Source organism: Lupinus angustifolius, chromosome LG15 (assembly GCF_001865875.1).
Source record: "Lupinus angustifolius cultivar Tanjil chromosome LG15, LupAngTanjil_v1.0, whole genome shotgun sequence".
Classification (NCBI taxonomy): domain Eukaryota; kingdom Viridiplantae; phylum Streptophyta; class Magnoliopsida; order Fabales; family Fabaceae; genus Lupinus; species Lupinus angustifolius.
Genome location: NC_032023.1, coordinates 19,730,486 through 19,750,967, shown reverse-complemented (window position 1 = coordinate 19,750,967; position 20,482 = coordinate 19,730,486). Strand labels below are relative to the sequence as shown.

Genomic DNA, 20,482 nt, shown 5'->3' with positions numbered 1-20,482 from the left:
AAGTATGCCAGTTTTTCTGGTTCAGCTTCTCTTGTTATGTTGCTTGTAACAACTTCCAACTTTACCCACATTTGAAGGAAAAAAGCCAGTGTTATATAATTGGTTGCAATAACTTTTAATTAAGAGAAAAAATATATGTATGGAAAATGAAAAAGTTTTATACATTTTTACTATATTATCCACCACTTCTATTTAATTATCATTAATTCTTCAGAAAATTAATATAAATAAATGATACATAATATACTATATATAAATCTTTACACTAATAATGTAATACATTTAAATATTGTCTAATATTATGTGATTTGCAAAAAAAATAAAAATGTGATTCTTTGTAAACATATGAGCTGCAACACTGTAACCATGATAAAGCCATTATTTTTTTCTACTTGGTTTCTTCTCCTTCAAGTTATTTGTCACTGCTATTTTCCAGCAAAACCCTAAGTCCAACGTAACTGTCTTTCCTCCTTTTTCTCCCATGGGTTTCATATAACTCTAGCTTTCTTCCCCATAATCTGTCATCCAAAGCGATACTGAAACTACTTACTTTGGTCTTCTCTCTAGAATATGACAAAGAAACATATAAACCTATCTATGACGTGCAACAAAACAAGCTCCATTTTGTACTGACATGGCGACATGGCGACATGGCTGAGGCAAATACGCTGGTTTTAATCACAAACGACCATAATTGAATACCAGAAAATATCATCTCAATCTTATTTTAATTAGATCATTATCAGCATTAGTTGTAAATGACCAGACAGAGCTATAACACACCATTAATGGTAAAATGGTGAACCTTAAAAAGAGTCACAATTTGGCATCACCAAAAATGGTTTTAAACTAACCAAGACTCATTTTGGAGAAAGCTAATCAAAAGGAAGCCTCAAGTTTCCATTTACAGTTAGGAAGGATAGCCTTAAAATTGGAACTTTGTAGTACTTTTGAGAATTTGTAGTGTGAATGTGGTTTGATGTTTGTTTTGCTAAAGGAAAATTTATATTAAAATGAGGATAAGGGGTGTCCACCTAGCATGGATGAGAACAAATCTTATAAATATTTTATTTTAATTATATCATATTTAATTTGAAGCAACATATAAGGATTAAGATTAAGGTCTATCTCATTTCTCTCTTTCATCCGTTATGATATGTTTGCTTCTGTCAAATAGATGGTTAAGCATCAGATGAAATTGCTTCTGCCAAATAGTGGTTAAGCGTCAGTATTGCTTCTCGTTCAGATTTCAAAACTGGGAGACGAAGATTCACTCACCAGCAAGAGGAAGTATTAGAGTATATCATCGTATTCAACACAATTATTTCAAGCTTGGAATGTTTGATACATTCCAACTTGCGAGGAATGTTAAAATAATTGAGTTTTTGTTAGTCGGTTAGTTAATTTGGTTAGGTAGTTAGTGTTTTCTTCCCTTTATATAGATGATTCAATGTAACTTTGGAATTTAATTCAATTCGATAACATTTTCTCATTCTTTATTGTTCATCAAGAATCTCTCTTATCCACGCCTACTACCATTTCAACAATGATTTCATATTTTCCTGAAAATTTTATGTGTACTAGCTCAGAATTATTCTAATACAGGACTTGTGATATGTATTTGTTTTCAATATTAGAAGTGCAAGACAATGAGATATATATGATCTTCTTCTTCTCCGATAATGGAAAGGTAAGTACACCTAAAATAAAAAAAAGTATTCATAATTTGATATTTTATCTTTGTGATACAATGAGATGATACCTTTTATTTCGGTATGTTAATATAAAAGTGATAACTTATCTCTCTATTATAAAAGAGTATGCTTTCCCTAATATAATACCTTAGTTTTATAAATATATTCTTTTATCTATACCGCAATTAATATGTCATTACTCCCATTTGAGGATATAAAAAAAAGTAGCCAAAAGGAATTAATGAGAGTGCAAAGGATAACTCATACAAAAAATCTTCATCCAAGATCATGTTCTAATGGTGTCTAGGAGCAATCACAGCATATCATGTCTCAGATCAATGAATAGAGATTCTTTAGAGACATAAGTACTTCAATTTACTTGTATTTTGAATGACAAAGATGTTATTTTATTATACTTAAAAGAATAGATGCGTTATTATGAATAAAGATCATCTCCATTAATGGAGAGATAAGTGTCATAAGATAACACACAAATGTAATATGTAATGACATTTTTATCCTTTTATTTTAATGTGAAAATCACATTTTTTGCCATTCAAAATATGAGGAAAAACATCACTTGCCTCTCCATTAATGAAGAGGATAGCCTTGTTCGTGTCATTACATATTAGATTTTAATTTCTTTGGTTTTTCAAGGACTTGCCTCTTCATTAATGAAGATGATTTATACTCCCTCTCAAGTACTAAATTAAGAGGAGAAACATAATTTGTTTTATTTTTTATTTTTAATTGGAAAATAATTTAAATCATAGCCATTGAAAAAAGAGTCTCTTACGTGTGGAATCCTCATTCAGTATTGAACTCTTCAGTATTGAGGATGATCCCCATCCTCACACAACATAAAGGATATTGTTCTTTTGTGTTATAAGTCAGTTAGGTCGCGTCAGGAGATCGGGCAAGGAGTCTTCATGGAAGAGTCAGATGAGTCAGGTTGATAGATAGGATTAGAGGTCTTCTTTGAGATATCTAGCTTGAGCTTGGACCTGACACTGGATGTACATTAAAAGGTTCTCGAAGGATAAGTTAGTATGAGATTGATGGAAGGTAGTAGAGAGTAATAACAAATAAGAGAGAATGAATGAATACTTCTTTGTGGGGATTCCCCTATTTACAATGTAAGGATGAATGATATAGTTCTTGGCAGGTACTGTCGACATGGCCGACCATATGGGTCTGTCGGGGGCTGCTTTACAATTGTCAGACGGATTTGGTAGGTCGTACTCTGTGCATTGTTGACTAATAGCTTGTAGCAGGTCAGACAGTTGTATCACAGGTTTGTCCTTGTCGTCTTGGCAAGAGGTTAGGTGGGATTTGCAGGTGGCGTAGTTATTGGCAGCGTGTCAGACGAGATGTCAGATAGTGTTCCCGAACTGGCCTAGTACATCTAGCCCATGGCACAATACTTGGATAAGGCCAACCTGATCAATGAGGAATGCTCAGTTGACCAGGATGGAACATATATGAATTGGGTAGCATATCTTTGTACCATATTAATACAATTTAATGGACTCATTCACCAATCCTAGAGCAGTATAGGTTTGTTCCTTTTTCAGAATGAAAACCCCTACGATGCACATAAAATCAAGTGATGAACCACAAAAGGGGGACAGTCAACAAATAGCAAAGTCAAGAATAAACCTTCATCCAAACTGCTACATGAACTTGCAGCTCAGTAGACAATGGTCAGAATCTCCATCGATATTAAGAAAAAATGAAGTAATAACCAATCGCCACAGTTCTTTTATTCATCAACTTCCCCTTTTGAAACTCTATCTAGTATAGTTGAAATTAGTGAAAGATTATGAAGGTGCGCCTAAGGTTTTGTAGACATCTATTCTTGGACTAGATTCGCTTTCCCCTTTCAATAGCAGAATTAAATACTCTATCAATGTAATCAATATTTTTTGGTGGAAGTGAGGATAAAAGACGATTCTTATGTATCACGTTCGGTATCAGACTCTATGGATGACAACAAGTAAACGGATCCAAAACAGTACAAAAATGAAAGGGGTTCACTTCACGATCTTGAAGTCGCAACAGAGAAATGGAAGATAACTTCCAAAATCCTATTCTTGTTGGAGATTCTAAAGCAATAACCAGAAATGGCTATTCCCGTTCGGTCCTCAACCAATACTGTATGCAAACCAATCTTCCCAAGCCACATAAGATCTCCAATTTCCTTCGAAAAACGCTCAAACTCTTCGAACTCGACAAGTATCATAAAGGTGTATTATGGAGTGGTTTTGACACGTAAAGGTGAAGTCTTGGTTGAAGAAGAGAAAAGGGTTAATGAGAACAATGCGGAAAAAGCTGCGGAACATGTTACGAGGTTTCTGATGATGTCGCTTGATAAGCGTCTTCCATTGAAAAGATTGCTCATTTTAGAAGACATTTTGGGTTGCCAATGGATTTAGAACCCACTGGGATCATAATTATCCTCACAATTTTAGACTTGGTAAGTCATTAGATGAAATTGAGTTTTTGGAGCTTGTGAATTGGAACCCTAATTGGGCAATTACATAGTTGGAGAAGAACGTGAATGGCATAAATGGAATTAGTGTAATTACTGAAATCACCACCCCAATATGCTTTCACTTCCACTCCCTTTAAAATTCTATGCAAATCATAAGAGGTATCTAGTTATGGTAAAAAGATTCAACTTTTTCAGCAAAGGCCTTATTTGTCTCCTTATGCTGAAGCAAACAGTCTTAAGGTTGGTTCTCTTGAATTTGAAAGAAGGGCAATTGCTGTTATGCATGGACTGCTTAGTTTCACTATTAAGTAAAGACTTAAGGTATACTAGTAACAAATGTTACTTAAGGGAATAAGAGAAACTTGATTCGAAAGGTAGAAATGGTACCATGTGGAAGACATTGGTCTTTTATCAACATTGTGTTTGATATGCAGGGTATGGATCCTGTTACCCTGGAAATACAGCTTTTAAAGGGACATAAATAACTAGCTTGGTTGATTGTACTTAATGAATTCATATTTTCTGTATGATGTGATGTTCCTGTTCCATAAAGAGTCTAGCTGATGTGATTGTTTCAAGAATATAATATCACGTGTAAATATTTATACACAGTTACTATATCATTCATCATTTATTTGTATTACTTATCTAAAGAGTTAATTATGATAAAATATGAATGGTTGATGATGCAATCACTTAGTACTTTTTCTTTGTTTAAACCCATCTATATATAGGCAATGTAATGTGGCTTTAAAGCTTGTCTTAAGTTTACTAGGTTTTTTTTAAAGAAACACAACCTCTGATTGTAGTCATATTATTTATTAAATGAAAGTATGGGCATAATTAAGTTAAACTGGCACATACCATGTCTACTTTTTGAAGGAGAGGATGGGGCATAATTTAGTTGCAGAGCTCTATCATTGTGCTTGTGCAGTTTTACTCTATCTTGATTTAGGCCATTTGAAAAAGGGTTGTGGAGCTTTGAGAATGATGATGAGAAAGTGGGTGGACAAATTAAAGAAAAGTTCATTATTTGAAGTTTTGAACACTCAAAATACCACATCTAGACGCATAAGATACAATATTTAGGATTTACAAATGACATTTAGTATATATTAGACACTTGTATAATACTGAAATGTGAGGTGAGTTTGAAGATTTATAAAAATATTATTAACTTTTAAATTTTTTGAAGGACATGTATCATTATTAACTGTTAAATTTTTAGAGGGAGAGATAATAAAAATAATCTGGTTCCTAAAATAATAAGAGAAGTAGATTGTTCAATGGAATTTGTATTTGTTTCAGCAGAAATAATTCATCTGATTTTTCACAAACAGAAATATTAAATTTGTATTGAAGGGGGGCAATTTGATTATGAGAGTACGATGCTTAATTTTGTCTTGGGGAATGACCATGTCTTACTCAAAGAGTTAAGAGACTCTTTTTACTAACTAAATCAAAATACCTGCTACTCAGTAAAGTCAAGTGTGGTTATTGGTTAGATCTTGTTTTATTTCATGAAATATTTAATTCTTTTAATTGATATGACATATTTTGATTGACCGGGATAATCTTCGGTATGTGCGTGGGGATAATAGATTTTTGTCCCTTTTAGATGGACAAAGATTTGCTGTCAATAAGTATGTCCTTAACTCTGCCCCGAACCAATCAAAATAAAGCAAAAATTGAAAAATCATCAATATTTAATTCTTTTAATTGTCATGACATATTTTGATTGGTCCGGGATGGATATACATCTGTTATCTCATAATTTATGTCACTACATGTAGTATTAATTATTAATTGTCATGGCATATTAATTATTAATTTTTTAACTTAAAAATATTTTTTCAAGCAACCATAGGCTTGTGGTACATGTAGTGATACAATTTGTGGGACAAAAGATGTTCTCCCATCCGAAACAAACTTCAGGATGTACTTAGGGACAACAAATCCTTATCCTTTTTAGATTCTACATAGTGAAATAAAAACTTGATTGTTATTGTTGTACTTGCTTTAGCCCTAATTTGAGAATTTAGATTAGATGAGAATAACATGTTTCTTCCATGATGATTGATGAATTGCAAATGATTTATCTTATTATCCTTTAAGTCTTTGATAGACATGCTTTCCAATATGTATTATCTTTTTATAATTATTTGAGTTAACTACTACTACTACTACATCCTTGTGTTTAATTTGGCAGTTGATTGTGTCTCTTCATTACTGTAAAAGCTTATCTTTACCTGCTGGCTGCTGTTACAGTGTCATGTTCATTATTAAGTATATCTACTTTGCTATGCATGTCAGTATCTCACTATCAAAGTTAATGTAACAAACTTCAGTGTTTCCCTCAGGCAGAAGGATTCAACCCCAAATTTAGTGTCACAACTGTCTTTCCAATTCTTTAAAAGGTAGTTTCTGTTTCAACCACTTCTGTAACATGCATGTGCTGGATTATTATTATTCACATCACATGACCAAGTTCTTTGCCTTTTTTTCTCTTATCACTCAGTTATTATCATATAGTTAAAATAAATTCATTCCAGTTGCATCACCATTCATCACCATAATTTGTCTCTTAACCGGTATAACTTTGATTACTGGCCAAAAGAGTAGATGGAAAATTTCATGTGTTTTTTTTTTATCAGCAAATGTTAGTATGTTAGTTGTTAATATCTTAGTATTTTGTTATTAATGTTAGTATGTTAGTTTTTTGATCGGAAAATTTCATGGGTTGATTTGTGAATTTTGAAGTATATGTACAACAAGTGATTGTTCTTATAGACAATGGTCCTGCTTGCCTAACAAGATTATGCCAAAGTCTTAAATCATTAGTTAGTAATTATCATTGAAGCACTTTAAAAAGTATGATATACTTAACTTGCATATATCATTATTTATTATTCATCCTTTTCAATTTCTATTTCTTTAATTTAGTTTCTAACTTGCATTAGATGTGGTTATTTTAATCAAAGTATCATATTTTTATGTCATTTAATGATTTCTTAAATTATGTATCTAACTTTAAGCATTAAAATATATAGAACGAAGTAAGTAACATTAATATTAAATACATGAAAGTCCTATAGTTGAAGGAGTCCTATTATTGGAATATTGAACATTGTATTTGACACTTTATCCTTATCTTCTTATGCACAATGCATGAACAAATTAGATAATCCTATTTTAATGTACATGAAATGTTTTCCAAGTTGAAGTGAACATATTCAATATATGGTACAAAACAAATAACTTGTCTTGTTCTATGAATTTCTAGAATTTGGTCACGAGGTTGCAATTATGCTTGTTTAAGTCCCTTAGGTTAGCCACTTATTTAAGTCCATTTAGTTCGCCACTTGTTATGTTGAATTGTAAGCTGTAACCATCAAAAGCTTCTTCAAAACAAGGCAATTTGCCGATACACACAGTCAACAACCTTGCCAAGCCTATTAAAGGGTGAATTATTGCATGCCCTTGAAGTAGCAATAGATTTATGCTTTTGGAAAATTCGTAGCACTATTAAGTTTAAGCATATTCGAATAACTTCTATACAAAACCATGCATTTATTTCTGTATCAAGAACATGTTAGAATATCCATTTCTAGAGATGCATTGTTTTACAAGTCACTCTAACTGTCTAACTTTGCACTTATGGTTGCTGTACATGCTGTTCTCTTAATTGTTAATCTATTTATCCATAATTCTATTATGGCTTAAGCTTTTGTGAGTGTTAATACTTATTTAATCAGGAAGTTTTTTAATTAAAAAACTAAGGAACTTCTTGCAACTAATCCTTAATACCCTTCTGACAACAACTAATTATATTAGTGTTCTGATTGCAACTTTTGTACATACACTATACACTTATTGTATCAGAGCCAATTTCCAACTGAAAATTGCAATGCACATTTTGTTACAACCATAATCTGTGTATGTGCACTTATTGTTCCCTATCACATGCAGTTATTTAAATTATTTTAACATTTCTGCTTATTTATTCGGATCTTGCTTTCCATTAGGTGAGCTTAATAATCAGCTGTTCCATTTTTCACCTATTGTGTTATTATCATGGATTGATCTGAATGCATAGTTGCACAAAAAAAGAAAATGGTTTAATTGTTTAGTTTGCTATGGTTGCCATATTGAGCTATTGAAGAAGGTGGGATAAGATAAAGGAAAAACAGAAAGCAACTAAACTGTACCAATGGTACACAACTATACATTAAGGATAGCTGGGGGCTCATTAGATGTGATATTAAGTTTATTCGGATATGTTCTTTCAAATCTTTTCTTATATATCTATGAATAAAAATATATTATGTTAATTAAAAAATTTAAATTTAAAAATTATTAATGTGTTTACTTCATTTGTATTGACACAGACATGATATAAGATGACATGGTAAAAGTTATTATGTCATTTGTATTGAATCTAGATCATTGTATTTCATGTCTCATAATTTTATTGATTTAGTTAACTCTTGGAAACTATTAATTAACTTTTCGCTGTGAATTAATTAATTTATTAAGTTGAAAACATAAAGGTTGTAATTTTCAAAATATTTTCTTTTCTTTTTAGACATCAACTGTCGGAAGAGCATTGATTAACATCATACATATTTAATTTAAACGAGGTTTGCTATATCCTCATAATATATCTCTTATAAGAGTCCTCCCCAAATTAAAAAGAGCAAATATTAAATTGAAAAAAAGAAATAAATGTACAATTACTTTGGAAATATAAAAACTATAAAAAAAACATTCAAAACATACTTTATATATTCAATAGAAGATTGTTTGGTGGATGAGTGGAGAGATTTATATTTTTTTTACAATTTATTTTACAAATCTTAAAAAGAAGAGAACCAAATGATATAGCAAGTAGATCGATATGGATATACACAAAACTTTTCTTTACAATATAAGGACCGATCGAGAAGAAAAAGAAAAAAAATGGATGGTACTTCCTATTGTGTAGAACTTTGAACCCAGGCACCCACTTACATTGAATGAAGAAATTTAAGGCTGTTGAAGGTCTCAACTACACAAACATCAATTAGGTGGCAACATTAACTATCTTCCACCCACCATTTGTGCACTCAAAATTGTTATAAATATATACACATGATATAATCCTAATCCCTCATCACATAATAATATTCATAGTTATCTCTTCCACCATGGCTAGTGAAAGAGATCTGTTTTCAACTGAGATAGTGAATAGAGGGATTGAGTCAACTGGACCCAATGCAGGGTCAATGACATTCTCAGTAAGGGTGAGGAGGCGCTTGCCAGATTTTCTTCAATCAGTGAACCTTAAGTATGTGAAGTTGGGTTACCATTATCTCATAAACCATGGCATTTACTTGCTCACTATACCACTTCTTCTTGTGGTGTTCAGTGCTGAGGTTGGTAGTCTCAGCAAAGAAGATCTGTGGAAGAAGTTGTGGCAAGATGCAAGTTATGACCTTGCTACTGTCTTGACTTCATTTGGTGTCTTTGTTTTCACTTTCTCTGTGTATTTCATGTCAAGGCCACGTCCTATTTATCTCATTGATTATGCATGCTATCGACCTGAAGATGAACTCAAGGTAAAAACAAAAACTTACTATATGATGCATATGGTTGGATTAGTTTATTATTTGCTAGTTTGATAGTAAGTAGAAAAATATCTTGCTAATCTATACTTAGATTAAGGAATTAAAGGTAGAAAATCTTCATAAAAAATAATGAATTTACTACTAAATTTGGACATTTAAGTGTTTCATTTTTTCCATAAAAAATTTGTATTAAGATATTATGTAAAAGATAGATCGAGAGATGTTGTATCTAGATTTTGAACATAGACTTGCCCTTTTATTTCTGAATTGAAAATCTACAAACACAAGTCAAATCATGTTACACAAATTTGTCTCATCAAGAGTCTATCTCACCCATTTTTTACACTTATTCTGGTTTTGACATTTAGATAGAAACATTATTCTTTGATGAACAATGTTTTTCTCTCTTAGGACTTGGGTGAGTGTGTTTAGTTTTTCTTATTAATTACTCAGGTATCAAGGGAGCAGTTCATAGAGGTAGCAAGAAAATCAGGGAAATTCGAAGAAGGAAGTTTGGAGTTTCAAAAAAGAATCCTAATGTCTTCAGGAATAGGGGACGAGACCTATATCCCAAAGGCAGTAATATCATCAACTGAAAACACAGCAACAATGAAAGAAGGTCGTGCTGAAGCATCAATGGTAATGTTTGGAGCATTAGATGAACTCTTTGAAAAAACAAGAATTCGTCCAAAAGATATAGGAGTGTTAGTTGTGAACTGCAGCATCTTCAACCCAACACCATCACTATCAGCAATGATAATAAACCATTATAAAATGAGGGGTAACATATTGAGTTACAATCTTGGAGGCATGGGTTGTAGTGCTGGTATCATTGCTGTAGATTTGGCTAGGGATATTCTTCAATCTAACCCTAATAACTATGCTGTTGTTGTGAGTACTGAGATGGTAGGGTTTAACTGGTACCAAGGGAAAGAAAGGTCTATGCTTATTCCTAACTGTTTTTTTCGTATGGGTTGTTCTGCTCTTTTGCTTTCAAACCGTCGTCGTGATTATAGCCGTGGCAAATATCGTCTTGAGCATATTGTTCGGACTCATAAGGGTGCTGATGACCGTAGTTTCAGGTTTGTTTTTGCTAATGCAGCTTCTAATTTTGATTCTCTTTTTGGTTTACTAGATTTAAAGTTAAGCTTGAAATCAGATGATATGTTACATAATAATGTTCTATAGTTATGAAATCTATAGTGGGTGTTCCGTTTTCTCATAAAATAGTTACATGAACAGTAGGCCTTCTAGGAATAATTCCTTATAAGCACATAATTCCAAAGGAGAAACTAGAAAATTAAGTCTAAGCTATCACTCTATAAAATTTGCTACCATCCTCCTAATTGAAGTTTTTTATACACTTTGTGTCCCTCATTTTTTCACAACCCCTTACTTACATATCTGTTTCACATATTGACTCCTGATAGTTTACCCACTATATTATCTTTTTAATTTATATAATCATTTCTTAATTTTATTTCTTCATAATAAATAAAATAATTAATTTATACTATGAACTTGTTTATGGATTTGTGGTGGGTCATATACTCATATATGTACCGAAAATGTTATTTTTATATTTATGAATGACACTTAAAGTAGACACGTTTCTTTTCTCTAAAAGAAATGATGTACCACAATTTAGCTTTCTTATTATTTTTCATTTTCAAAGGAGATGGTATAATTTGTTACTTACTGTGAATTGGAACATCAAAATTGTGACTTTTATTACTCTCGTAAAATCCTGGCAAGGGTGGCTACATACTACATAGAACCACAATCTGTTTTAAGACCTATAAATACCATGTGCTGCTCTGAATTGATCTACTCACATGTGACTAAACTTTCATGTGGGCCTGTGAATGTATCAATAAACACCCGAAATAAACAAGCTCATTAAATGCTCTTAAATACCCTACCCGCTAGTGCTTTTTCTTGGTTCACATTTAGTTTCAACTGTGCAACCGTTTTCTCTGTTCGTTTGTTGTTTGCATGGTCTAATTAGTTTAGTACTTTAGTTTTTTATGATAATAATGTTCTAATGAATTTCATCATCATAATACATGTACTACATAAAACAACAGGTGTGTGTATCAAGAGGAAGATGATCAAAAATTCAAGGGACTAAAGATCAGCAAAGACTTGATTGAAATTGGTGGTGATGCTCTCAAAACCAACATCACCACACTAGGACCTTTAGTCCTACCCTTTTCTGAGCAGCTCCTATTTTTTGGCACTTTGGGGTGGAGGCACTTATTTGGTAGTAACAAAAAATCTGATGGCAACAATTTAGCATCATCAAAAAAGCCATACATCCCTGACTACAAACTAGCTTTTGAGCACTTTTGTGTGCATGCTGCAAGCAAGCCAATACTTGATGAGCTTCAAAGGAACTTAGAATTGAGTGACAGAAACATGGAGGCTTCTAGAATGACATTGCACCGTTTTGGCAACACTTCTAGCAGTAGCATTTGGTATGAACTTGCTTACTTGGAAGCTAAGGAAAGAGTGAAAAAAGGTGACCGTATTTGGCAACTGGCTTTTGGTTCTGGATTCAAGTGTAACAGTGTTGTTTGGCGTGCCATGCGTAGAGCTACAAAGGGTTCTAGGAACAACCCTTGGCTTGACTGCATCAACACATACCCTGTGTCTCTCACTTAACAAAAAGGAACTAGACTGGAACATGAAAAGGTGAAAGCACTATTATTATTGAGTCAGCTACAAGAAAGCTATGTTTCAAGATTGTGATCAATAATGGTACTACTTAGTTAATTGGTCTTTAGATTTTATATCTGTTTTTAATTATTTTCCTGGGTTGAAATTGGATACTGTTACTGAAAGGCATACAGTTTGTGTGTGTGTGCTTGTTTCTATGTTTCTTTATTTAGAGTTTGATATTAAAAAGTTAATGGATTATTTACTTATAGCCAATGCTACATGACTCTTCGCATGTTTTAATTTGCATTACTTGTCTTTTAGGTATGCATGCTGCATGCACATAACAGAGTCAAACATGATTTCACCCCATTTAATGGACTTCAAATATTTTTCATTTTGATCTTCTTATCATATTATATTCTCTTTATAAAAGTACATCAAATACGGAACAAAATCCTTTTTATGTTCCATCTTATTTAACAAAGAGAAATTAGCAACATGATTGAGGAATTATAGTACGGACACACTCTTTTGGCACACTCAAGACTATTAGTTAACAGAATTGAGTTTTATTATAGCTCAAATATGATAAGGATTTACTCGGTTCGAATCTAGACTCAAGTTCAAAATAAGTTATGTTTCTAAGTTGAATTTAGTTTTATTGAAGTTTGCGAACTGTTCGATTCAATTCATTAACTTGAATTAGTTTGGTTCATCAAGAAATCCATGAAGTGTTTAGTTCAATTTATTAGCTTCATTCATCAAGTTTGTCTCCTCGAATGATTATTTATGTAATATATAAAGTTAAAGATAAAATAAATCAAATTGTATTTTGTTTATTGGCAATTGTTAATATGTTAGTATTTTGTTGTGGTGAGACTCTACCCTCAACTTCCTACACCCTACCATCAAACCACCCTTTATAACTCCCATTTTTGTTGATGGTGGAACTCAAACCTACAACCTCCTGCACTCCATTCCTTACGACCGCTCTCTTCACTATCAGACCACCTTATGACTCCCAATCAAATTGTATTTGACTCAAGTTGAGTTTGTTTATTTAGCAAACTTAATTTTTAATTCAAGTTCAACTCATTTAATTTATAAATACTGAATCGATTTCTCATCGTCATCCCATATAACATGAGAGATTTGCCTAATCGAATGGACTCATGTGGAATACCATGTGCTCCTTAAACTTTTCCTAATAGTTATGCTCTTTAGTAAAGGCTACCTTAAAGCTCTGCCTCAACTGCCTAAATTAATTTGGAAACAGATTGATATAATTTTAAATGGTAAAATAGAAAGAAAAAATATAATTATTAAAGTTTGGTGGTTTCACTATACACGTTATAAATGCCATCTCAACCACCTATTTATTGGTCAACTGTCAAGTACAAATTATGAATTACAGAAGACCCAACTTGCTAGTTTAGATATATTAATGTCTTTACTGATTGGACACAAAAGTGAAGCATTGCAGTACCAGTTAACCAGTTCTTCACTCGAAAAACGGAAAATTTACAATATAGTTTGACTAGTTATATTGTTATATACTTGTTTCGTGCAACTTTTTCCAAATTTACTGATTTTAAGTTTTTAGAAGTTGGGGATAATAGTCATGATATTTTTTTCAAAACTTTTCACCTGAAGTTACGAATTATCTTTTCAAAAAAATTCCTCCGATTTTAAGTAACTTCTGTTTCTCAAACACAATTTCCATTTACAATAAAAAAAAGTAAAAATTATAATATTTAACTATAACTATTTTATTAAAAATAATCATATTACATGTTTTGGAGGCTTAAATGATGGTAGGTGCAAGAATTTGGTTAGCAGAGAATACGGTGGATGGTGTTATGAATAATGAGAAGCCATGATATGTGTCACCATGCGCTGCAGGAAGACAAAACTATCAAAGTCACGCACCACAACCACAACAATTTTGAATACATTTTGCTTCTTACTAATGACGTGATATCTCTCGTGTTTCTGAGCTTCCTTTTTCTGCCAACAAGGTTAGAGGGAAAAAACTTAGAATATATATATACCATAATCTTTGTTAATGGATAAATAAATTCTTCAACATTAGTTTGGAATATAGAGATTTGTTGGAGAATTAGCTAAAAATATAATTAACTTCAGATTTAGTGCATGAGTTGATATAGGTACTCCCTGTTACTTATTAAACATGAGAAGTATTTATGTTAAACTAAATAAAATTTATTGTTTTTTTATTATTTATTGATTTACTTTTTAAAAATTCTGGAAATATATTGATAGATGTCAAATAACACACCAAATGGTGAAAAAATGTCAACTTATCTAGCTCAAGATTATTATGTACTTGAAAATAATTTACAGTGTTAATTCAAATAATACGTATATAAAGGAGATTTCTTTTCAAAACAACCCTACTTCAAGAAGGAAGTTTAAGTACAAAAGTATTTCCTTTAGATATAACTAACACTAATTTAGTAAATGATTGATTGGGAGAATGTTTGCGATTTATGATTATGTTATAACAGCTAAAATAATAAATGAACAAGCATTCACTGGTATCAAGTGTTCCCTCTTATTTATTCTTTATTCTTTATACATATTAGCATAATAACTAGTTATAGATAAGGAATAAGGAGAGCATACACGATTATTCTATGTATCATTAGTTATGATTGATTGAAAAAATATATTTAAATTAAAAATTTATTATTAAATATTTTCTGACTAATCATATCTTATATCATATGAAGTGATAAATATTAGAAGACAAAAGATGTCGTATCCAAATAGTATAGGGAACTAATGTTTTATTGTACTTTGTATTCTTTCAAATCTTAGTTCCACTCTCTTCCAATTTATATATATTTTTATATGACACTCGTAGATTTATTTATATCTAACTATTTTCTTGTTTTCACATTTGTTTCAGACAACAAGATCATTAATCCTCTCAAGTGTTCTACTTGACTTTTGGCTCTCAACCGCATATTTAATTCAGGGAACAAATACTCTAAGTGTTCGTTTTTTTTTCATTTTATTAATCCGATCTTTAAAAAATAACTTGAAAAAATTCATTTCCCATGTCGTGTAGGTTAGTTCTCTTTGTTAAAATAATCATTCCTTCATTTGATCTCTTCCTTTTTAATTATATTATGTCATATGTAAAATTATTATTAATCTAACGACAAATGATGAGAAAATCCTGGACCAATTAAGAGTTTCTCAGACCAAAGAGAACAACCACATTCATCCTTGTCTTTTCTCCTTTTTTCACTCTGGTAAAAAAAATTAATATATAACTTTTACTAGCAATTTAAATGAACGAGAGTGAAATGCATGCATCGATATCGCATATTGTTCAATATTGTGGAAATTGAGCGCAATTTGAGAAAAATGTTGTTTCATATTACTAATTCTCTTGAGATATTTTGCAAGCCTTATTTATTTTCCAAAAAGGGGGAGAGGGTGAGGGATTATAATAAAATAGTGTCCCAAACCCTTGTAACTGAACAAAATATAATAAGAGAGAAGCTAAATATTTGGTGTAACTAAAATAATTAATCCTTGTTGATCACGATAACCAATCCTCATCCATGCCTCCAAAATCTCCAATGTCCATACTGTACAGAAAGAAGAAGAAAAAGGACTATTAGCATATTTAGTGTCTATACTCTTAAAAAGTCCAAAGCCAAAACTAAATGGATTTTTTCAGCCACAATTAACATAGAAAAGAATTAGATTTTTCAAGTGGAGAAAGCAAAAATCAGAAGAAAAAAGTTTTTAGGAGATGAAATTACACATAATAACCAAGTTTTAATCTCATGTCGACTATATAAATTAAACTACATCATAATAGTTTATTATAAATTACCATTTTAAATTAACAATTCTCTATACCTTTCCTTACCCTTTCACCTATAATAATATTTTTCAGAATTGTTAATTAATGTTTATCTAACTATTTTACTTTTCAACTTTACATTGCCCAGAGGGTGCATCCAAACTCCACTGGGCCAGATTCTCTGTTCCACTAGGCCTCACAGTAGAAACCCACAAGGAAAGAAACATACACAACAAAATATGGACCATGCCAGAAGATTGCTTTTGAGGTGTATAATTCTATACTCGAGTTTAGATTGAGAATTTGAGATGACCAAAGAAAGAAATATTCATACTCAAAAAAGAATAGAGAAAGGAAAAACTACGACAACTTTTGGCTCTTGGCTTATGCTCCAAAACCAACTTTAACAATATATACTTGAAACCAGCCAGGGAAATCACTAGTATTCAATTATACTGTAGTTGAACTTTATCTGCTGTTAACTAATTTACATCACAATTTAAGTATCATTGGGAAACTTAATGATCCCAAAGAAGAAAAATATAAAGATACATATAAAATTGTCCCAGAAGAATTGAAAATTCAGTTCTATATCTTCTGATTTTGTTGAGGAGAAAAGATGCAAAAGTTTGCAGTGTAGCAAAAAGATAAGACCCATGGTGTTTATTTCAAATCATTTGTTGAAATCTTATTATAGCATTTGTATCATGTTGTTGAGATTGAACATTAAGATTATTTCAGTATCTAATAATCTGATTATTTGTGTTTTGTGAATCTGATCCAAACACATACATAATTAAACTTCCCTCTCTCTGTGACAAGACTATAAAAAACTCCCAACTTTCCAATCCCTTATCCTTAACATAATAACAAGTACCAACAAAAAGCACCTCTTTAAAAAATTCATTTTTTAAGAAAAAATGAGACTTATGTTGAACTTACAAAGGTAAAGTAGAATCTTGGAAATAATTCTCAGAGCAATGCTCTAAGCAGCTCTCATTTGCATCCAACCATGCAGGAAACTCCACAATTTCTTCAAAACTATAGTGTGCACCATCACCTTCAGTCTTGGTTTCAGGTGCTCCATGCTCCATTTTTTTCAAGAATTTGAACCAACAAGCTGATTTGACAAAATTCATAGTGTCATTCCACTCTATTTGATATTGCTCTCCTAATGATCTTATCTCAGCCATACCCTCATCATCCATGGCTGTGTGTAATCCTCCAGCAACATAGGTTGTACTACATGATTGAATAGAACTCACCAGTGAAGAAGACCCTTCTACTTCTCCCTGTGCTGAAGGAACATCCTGATCAGTCCCAACAGAAAGTGGAGGAGAAGATGAGTATGAGGATAATGATGAGTTATTGAGGTGAGTTGTAGCATCTAAGTTATTGAAATCATGAAAATTGAGGTTCAGACCCAGAGTCTTATTTGGAAGTATGAAATTGTGGTTATCAGCCATAAGGGGTGGTGGAGCATGTGGGGAAGCTGAAGGGTAGGTGTTAGAATTTGGAATTAAGGAAGAAAGATGAGGTGAGTATGAATGTGAAAACCCATCCATGCAATTTGGAAAATTCTGTGTGCATGAAGGGTAAATTCTAGGATTTCTCCTAGACTTGTATCTTCCATCTTGCTCAAAACTTGGTTGCTGAGAAGATTGGAGTGATACTGATGGCCTTTGATGCTCTTCCTGAGCTTGTTGTTGTTGTTGCTGCTTCTGTTCAGTGGCTTGTTTCATAGATGCTCTATGATATTTCAAGGCAGTGACAATTTCCCTCCTAGCTTCTGCCATATTCAGAAGCCTTTCTTGATAAGGCCTGCTAGTGTGAAGCCTCCTCCTAACTTGTTTTTTATGTTGTTTTGGATGTTGTGTAGATTGATGTGTCTTACATACATCACCATGGGCTTTTGGGTACATAGTGTCTTTTGTTTTAGATGTGGTTATGGTCTTCTTTTCTTCAAGCTTAGTTACTACTGAGATTATATAATACCATTTCTCCTTTTGCTTCTTGCTTTGAAGGGGTTCAACTTCTCATCTATGTCTGGTTTTGTATGAACTTTGATGTTTATATAATTGAGAAAGGAGGTGATATGTTGGTAGAAACATGGGTTTTTCTTTCTACTACTAAAATTCTGATTTCTGAGGGAGAAAGTACAAGACACTGCAGAGGCAGGTAGTGATCAGAACAAACTTCTGGTCCTCCTGAATGGCCTCATGAGCGTTATAAATAGGTAGGGTGGGGATAGCATAGGGCCTTTAAAATATTTTGGACTATAGTGTACAAAATAAATGTTGGACTTTTCTCTGTTTTGGCAAACAGCAGAAACCTATGTTTGTTACCATTTTATTACCTGCTTTAAATGGATTCTTCTGAGTGTTGGTTTCACCATGTCATATTGACAATAGGTGTGATTAAGATGTGTAGTAAATGCATGAGTATTAGTCTCATATTATCTAGTATTGAAATAGAGGAGAGTAGTCAATGTTATATATTGGACTCAAGTCTCTTATTACAATGTCCACTAGGTATAAGCACCAAATAGAAATAATGAGTGTGCTAAGGTAATCCTTATTTTCTAATTTCTAATAATATTTTGATAGCCGCTAAACGCGCTACCGAGAACGTAAGCATAATTGGTTAAGTCCCGTTAATAAATTTTCATGTTTCTTCTCTTCTATTTATTCTATACACTTTATTTGATTGTTTGTGGTCAACACTGCCCAATGATCAGTTTCGCTGCACCGTAAAAAAGTATCTCCCAAAGTTATTACTGAAACATGTTTAACATCCTGTATGTATTGACTCTACTAGAAACATGACACTAAAGCAAGAAGAGCATATTCCATCTAGGAACAGGTATTGAACAAGTTGGGTTCATGAATTGCTCTTCCAATACTTATTATAATCATGAATTTGTCCAAGGTGTGATGTAAAAATTATTTACTGTCATAATCAAATTGAAGATTCTAACAACAAAACTGGTTTTACTTTCTCCTAACAAAATAAACTGAATACAATAATAAAAGAGGAATGAAAGTGAAAGGATTGGCCACAATTGTTATGACATAATCAAAGGTGTAAAAGGGGAGAGGATAAGGTTTTAACGAATGACATTGACATTGACGCAGCCACTTTCATTGTTCCGATTCTATTCACACCAACACCCAACTACAGGCCCTGACGGTGATGATGTGACAACTCAAATCCAACGCCTCGTTGTTTTTTTGTTACACACTGCAGTTACTGCCAATGCCACCATGCCTCAGCTTCCAGGCTCCAATCAAACATTGTAATTTGCCTATAAATGCAAATCAATTCTTATAATAATAATAATGTGGTCTCCACTGAGTAAATGTCCTGTGTTGAGAAGATTAAATTGTAATTTGCCTGTGTTTGTTAGGTCACTTTCAGTTATAACTGAGCATGGACCACCACTGTTTCGTTATGTTTTAATCGGCCACCACCAGGGATCCAAATGGGTGTGATCGGTTCTAGGTAGTGCATTATCCGTATTCATCTTGTTGCTTTTTTTACTCAGATCCACCCAAACCCATATTGATACCTGTTGGATCTGCTACCCATAGATCATTGAGTACTCAGTTGATGTACAAGTACTCACAAATTAAAAACATTAAAAAAATTCCAATAATTTATGTAAATATGTAATTGTTTATTACACTCTCATATGTTATTTAAATAATTATAAAAAATAATTTAAAATTTTAAACACATTTTAAATTTTCTACTTTAACATTATAAGTAAAATTGATTAATAAGAATTATTTAATCAACATAATATTATATTACACATATCAATTAACAACATAACAATACATCACTACTTAAATACTATTTTTTAACAACATATCAATTATATTTACGAATTAACAATATAACGTTATGCATAAACAATATATATATATATAGGGATCCACATATGTGACTGTCAATTCTAGGGAAATCTAATGGTATAAATCTATTCACTAATTCAAACTATTATATTTTCCTAGAATTTGTGGCTGAGATGTGGAGTAAGTTGTTTAAACTTACTCCTAGAGTGACTAGATCTCCTTCCATATATAGGAAGGAATAACATGTCCAAGTACCCATGGGTCTGAGTACCTTATTGCTCGGACCCATACCCTTCAGATCTCGGCTTCCATATTATATGGGTCCA

General features: G+C 32.2%; 2 protein-coding genes and 1 pseudogene across 2 annotated transcripts; 2 read left to right on the top strand and 1 right to left on the bottom strand.

The window, feature by feature from the left end:
• Positions 3,681-4,673, top strand: LOC109327763 (annotated as a pseudogene).
• On the top strand, positions 9,330-12,755 carry LOC109328291 (3-ketoacyl-CoA synthase 10). Its single transcript, XM_019561692.1, has 3 exons — positions 9,330-9,785; positions 10,248-10,876; positions 11,882-12,755. Exons 1-3 carry the CDS (start codon positions 9,375-9,377, stop codon positions 12,456-12,458), a joined length of 1,617 nt encoding a protein of 538 aa, XP_019417237.1. The 5' UTR covers positions 9,330-9,374; the 3' UTR covers positions 12,459-12,755.
• On the bottom strand, positions 15,863-18,678 carry LOC109327519 (G-box-binding factor-like). Its single transcript, XM_019560692.1, has 2 exons — positions 17,242-18,678; positions 15,863-16,078 (listed from the first exon to the last, which is right to left on the bottom strand). The coding sequence occupies exons 1-2, from the start codon at positions 18,219-18,221 to the stop codon at positions 16,030-16,032; spliced, it is 1,029 nt and encodes a 342-aa protein (XP_019416237.1). The 5' UTR covers positions 18,222-18,678; the 3' UTR covers positions 15,863-16,029.

What these genes read in the sequence shown, in the direction of transcription:
- LOC109328291 (XM_019561692.1), top strand. Translation starts at nt 9,375, where the DNA reads ATGGCTAGTGAAAGAGATCTGTTTTCAACTGAGATAGTGAATAGAGGG. An exon ending in GACCTGAAGATGAACTCAAG is followed by an intron (nt 9,786 to 10,247) that starts GTAAAAACAAAA and finishes TTAATTACTCAG; the next exon opens with GTATCAAGGGAGCAGTTCAT. An exon ending in GCTGATGACCGTAGTTTCAG is followed by an intron (nt 10,877 to 11,881) that starts GTTTGTTTTTGC and finishes ATAAAACAACAG; the next exon opens with GTGTGTGTATCAAGAGGAAG.
- LOC109327519 (XM_019560692.1), bottom strand. Translation starts at nt 18,221, where the DNA reads ATGTACCCAAAAGCCCATGGTGATGTATGTAAGACACATCAATCTACA. An exon ending in CAAGATTCTACTTTACCTTT is followed by an intron (nt 16,079 to 17,241) that starts GTAAGTTCAACA and finishes CTTTCTGTACAG; the next exon opens with TATGGACATTGGAGATTTTG.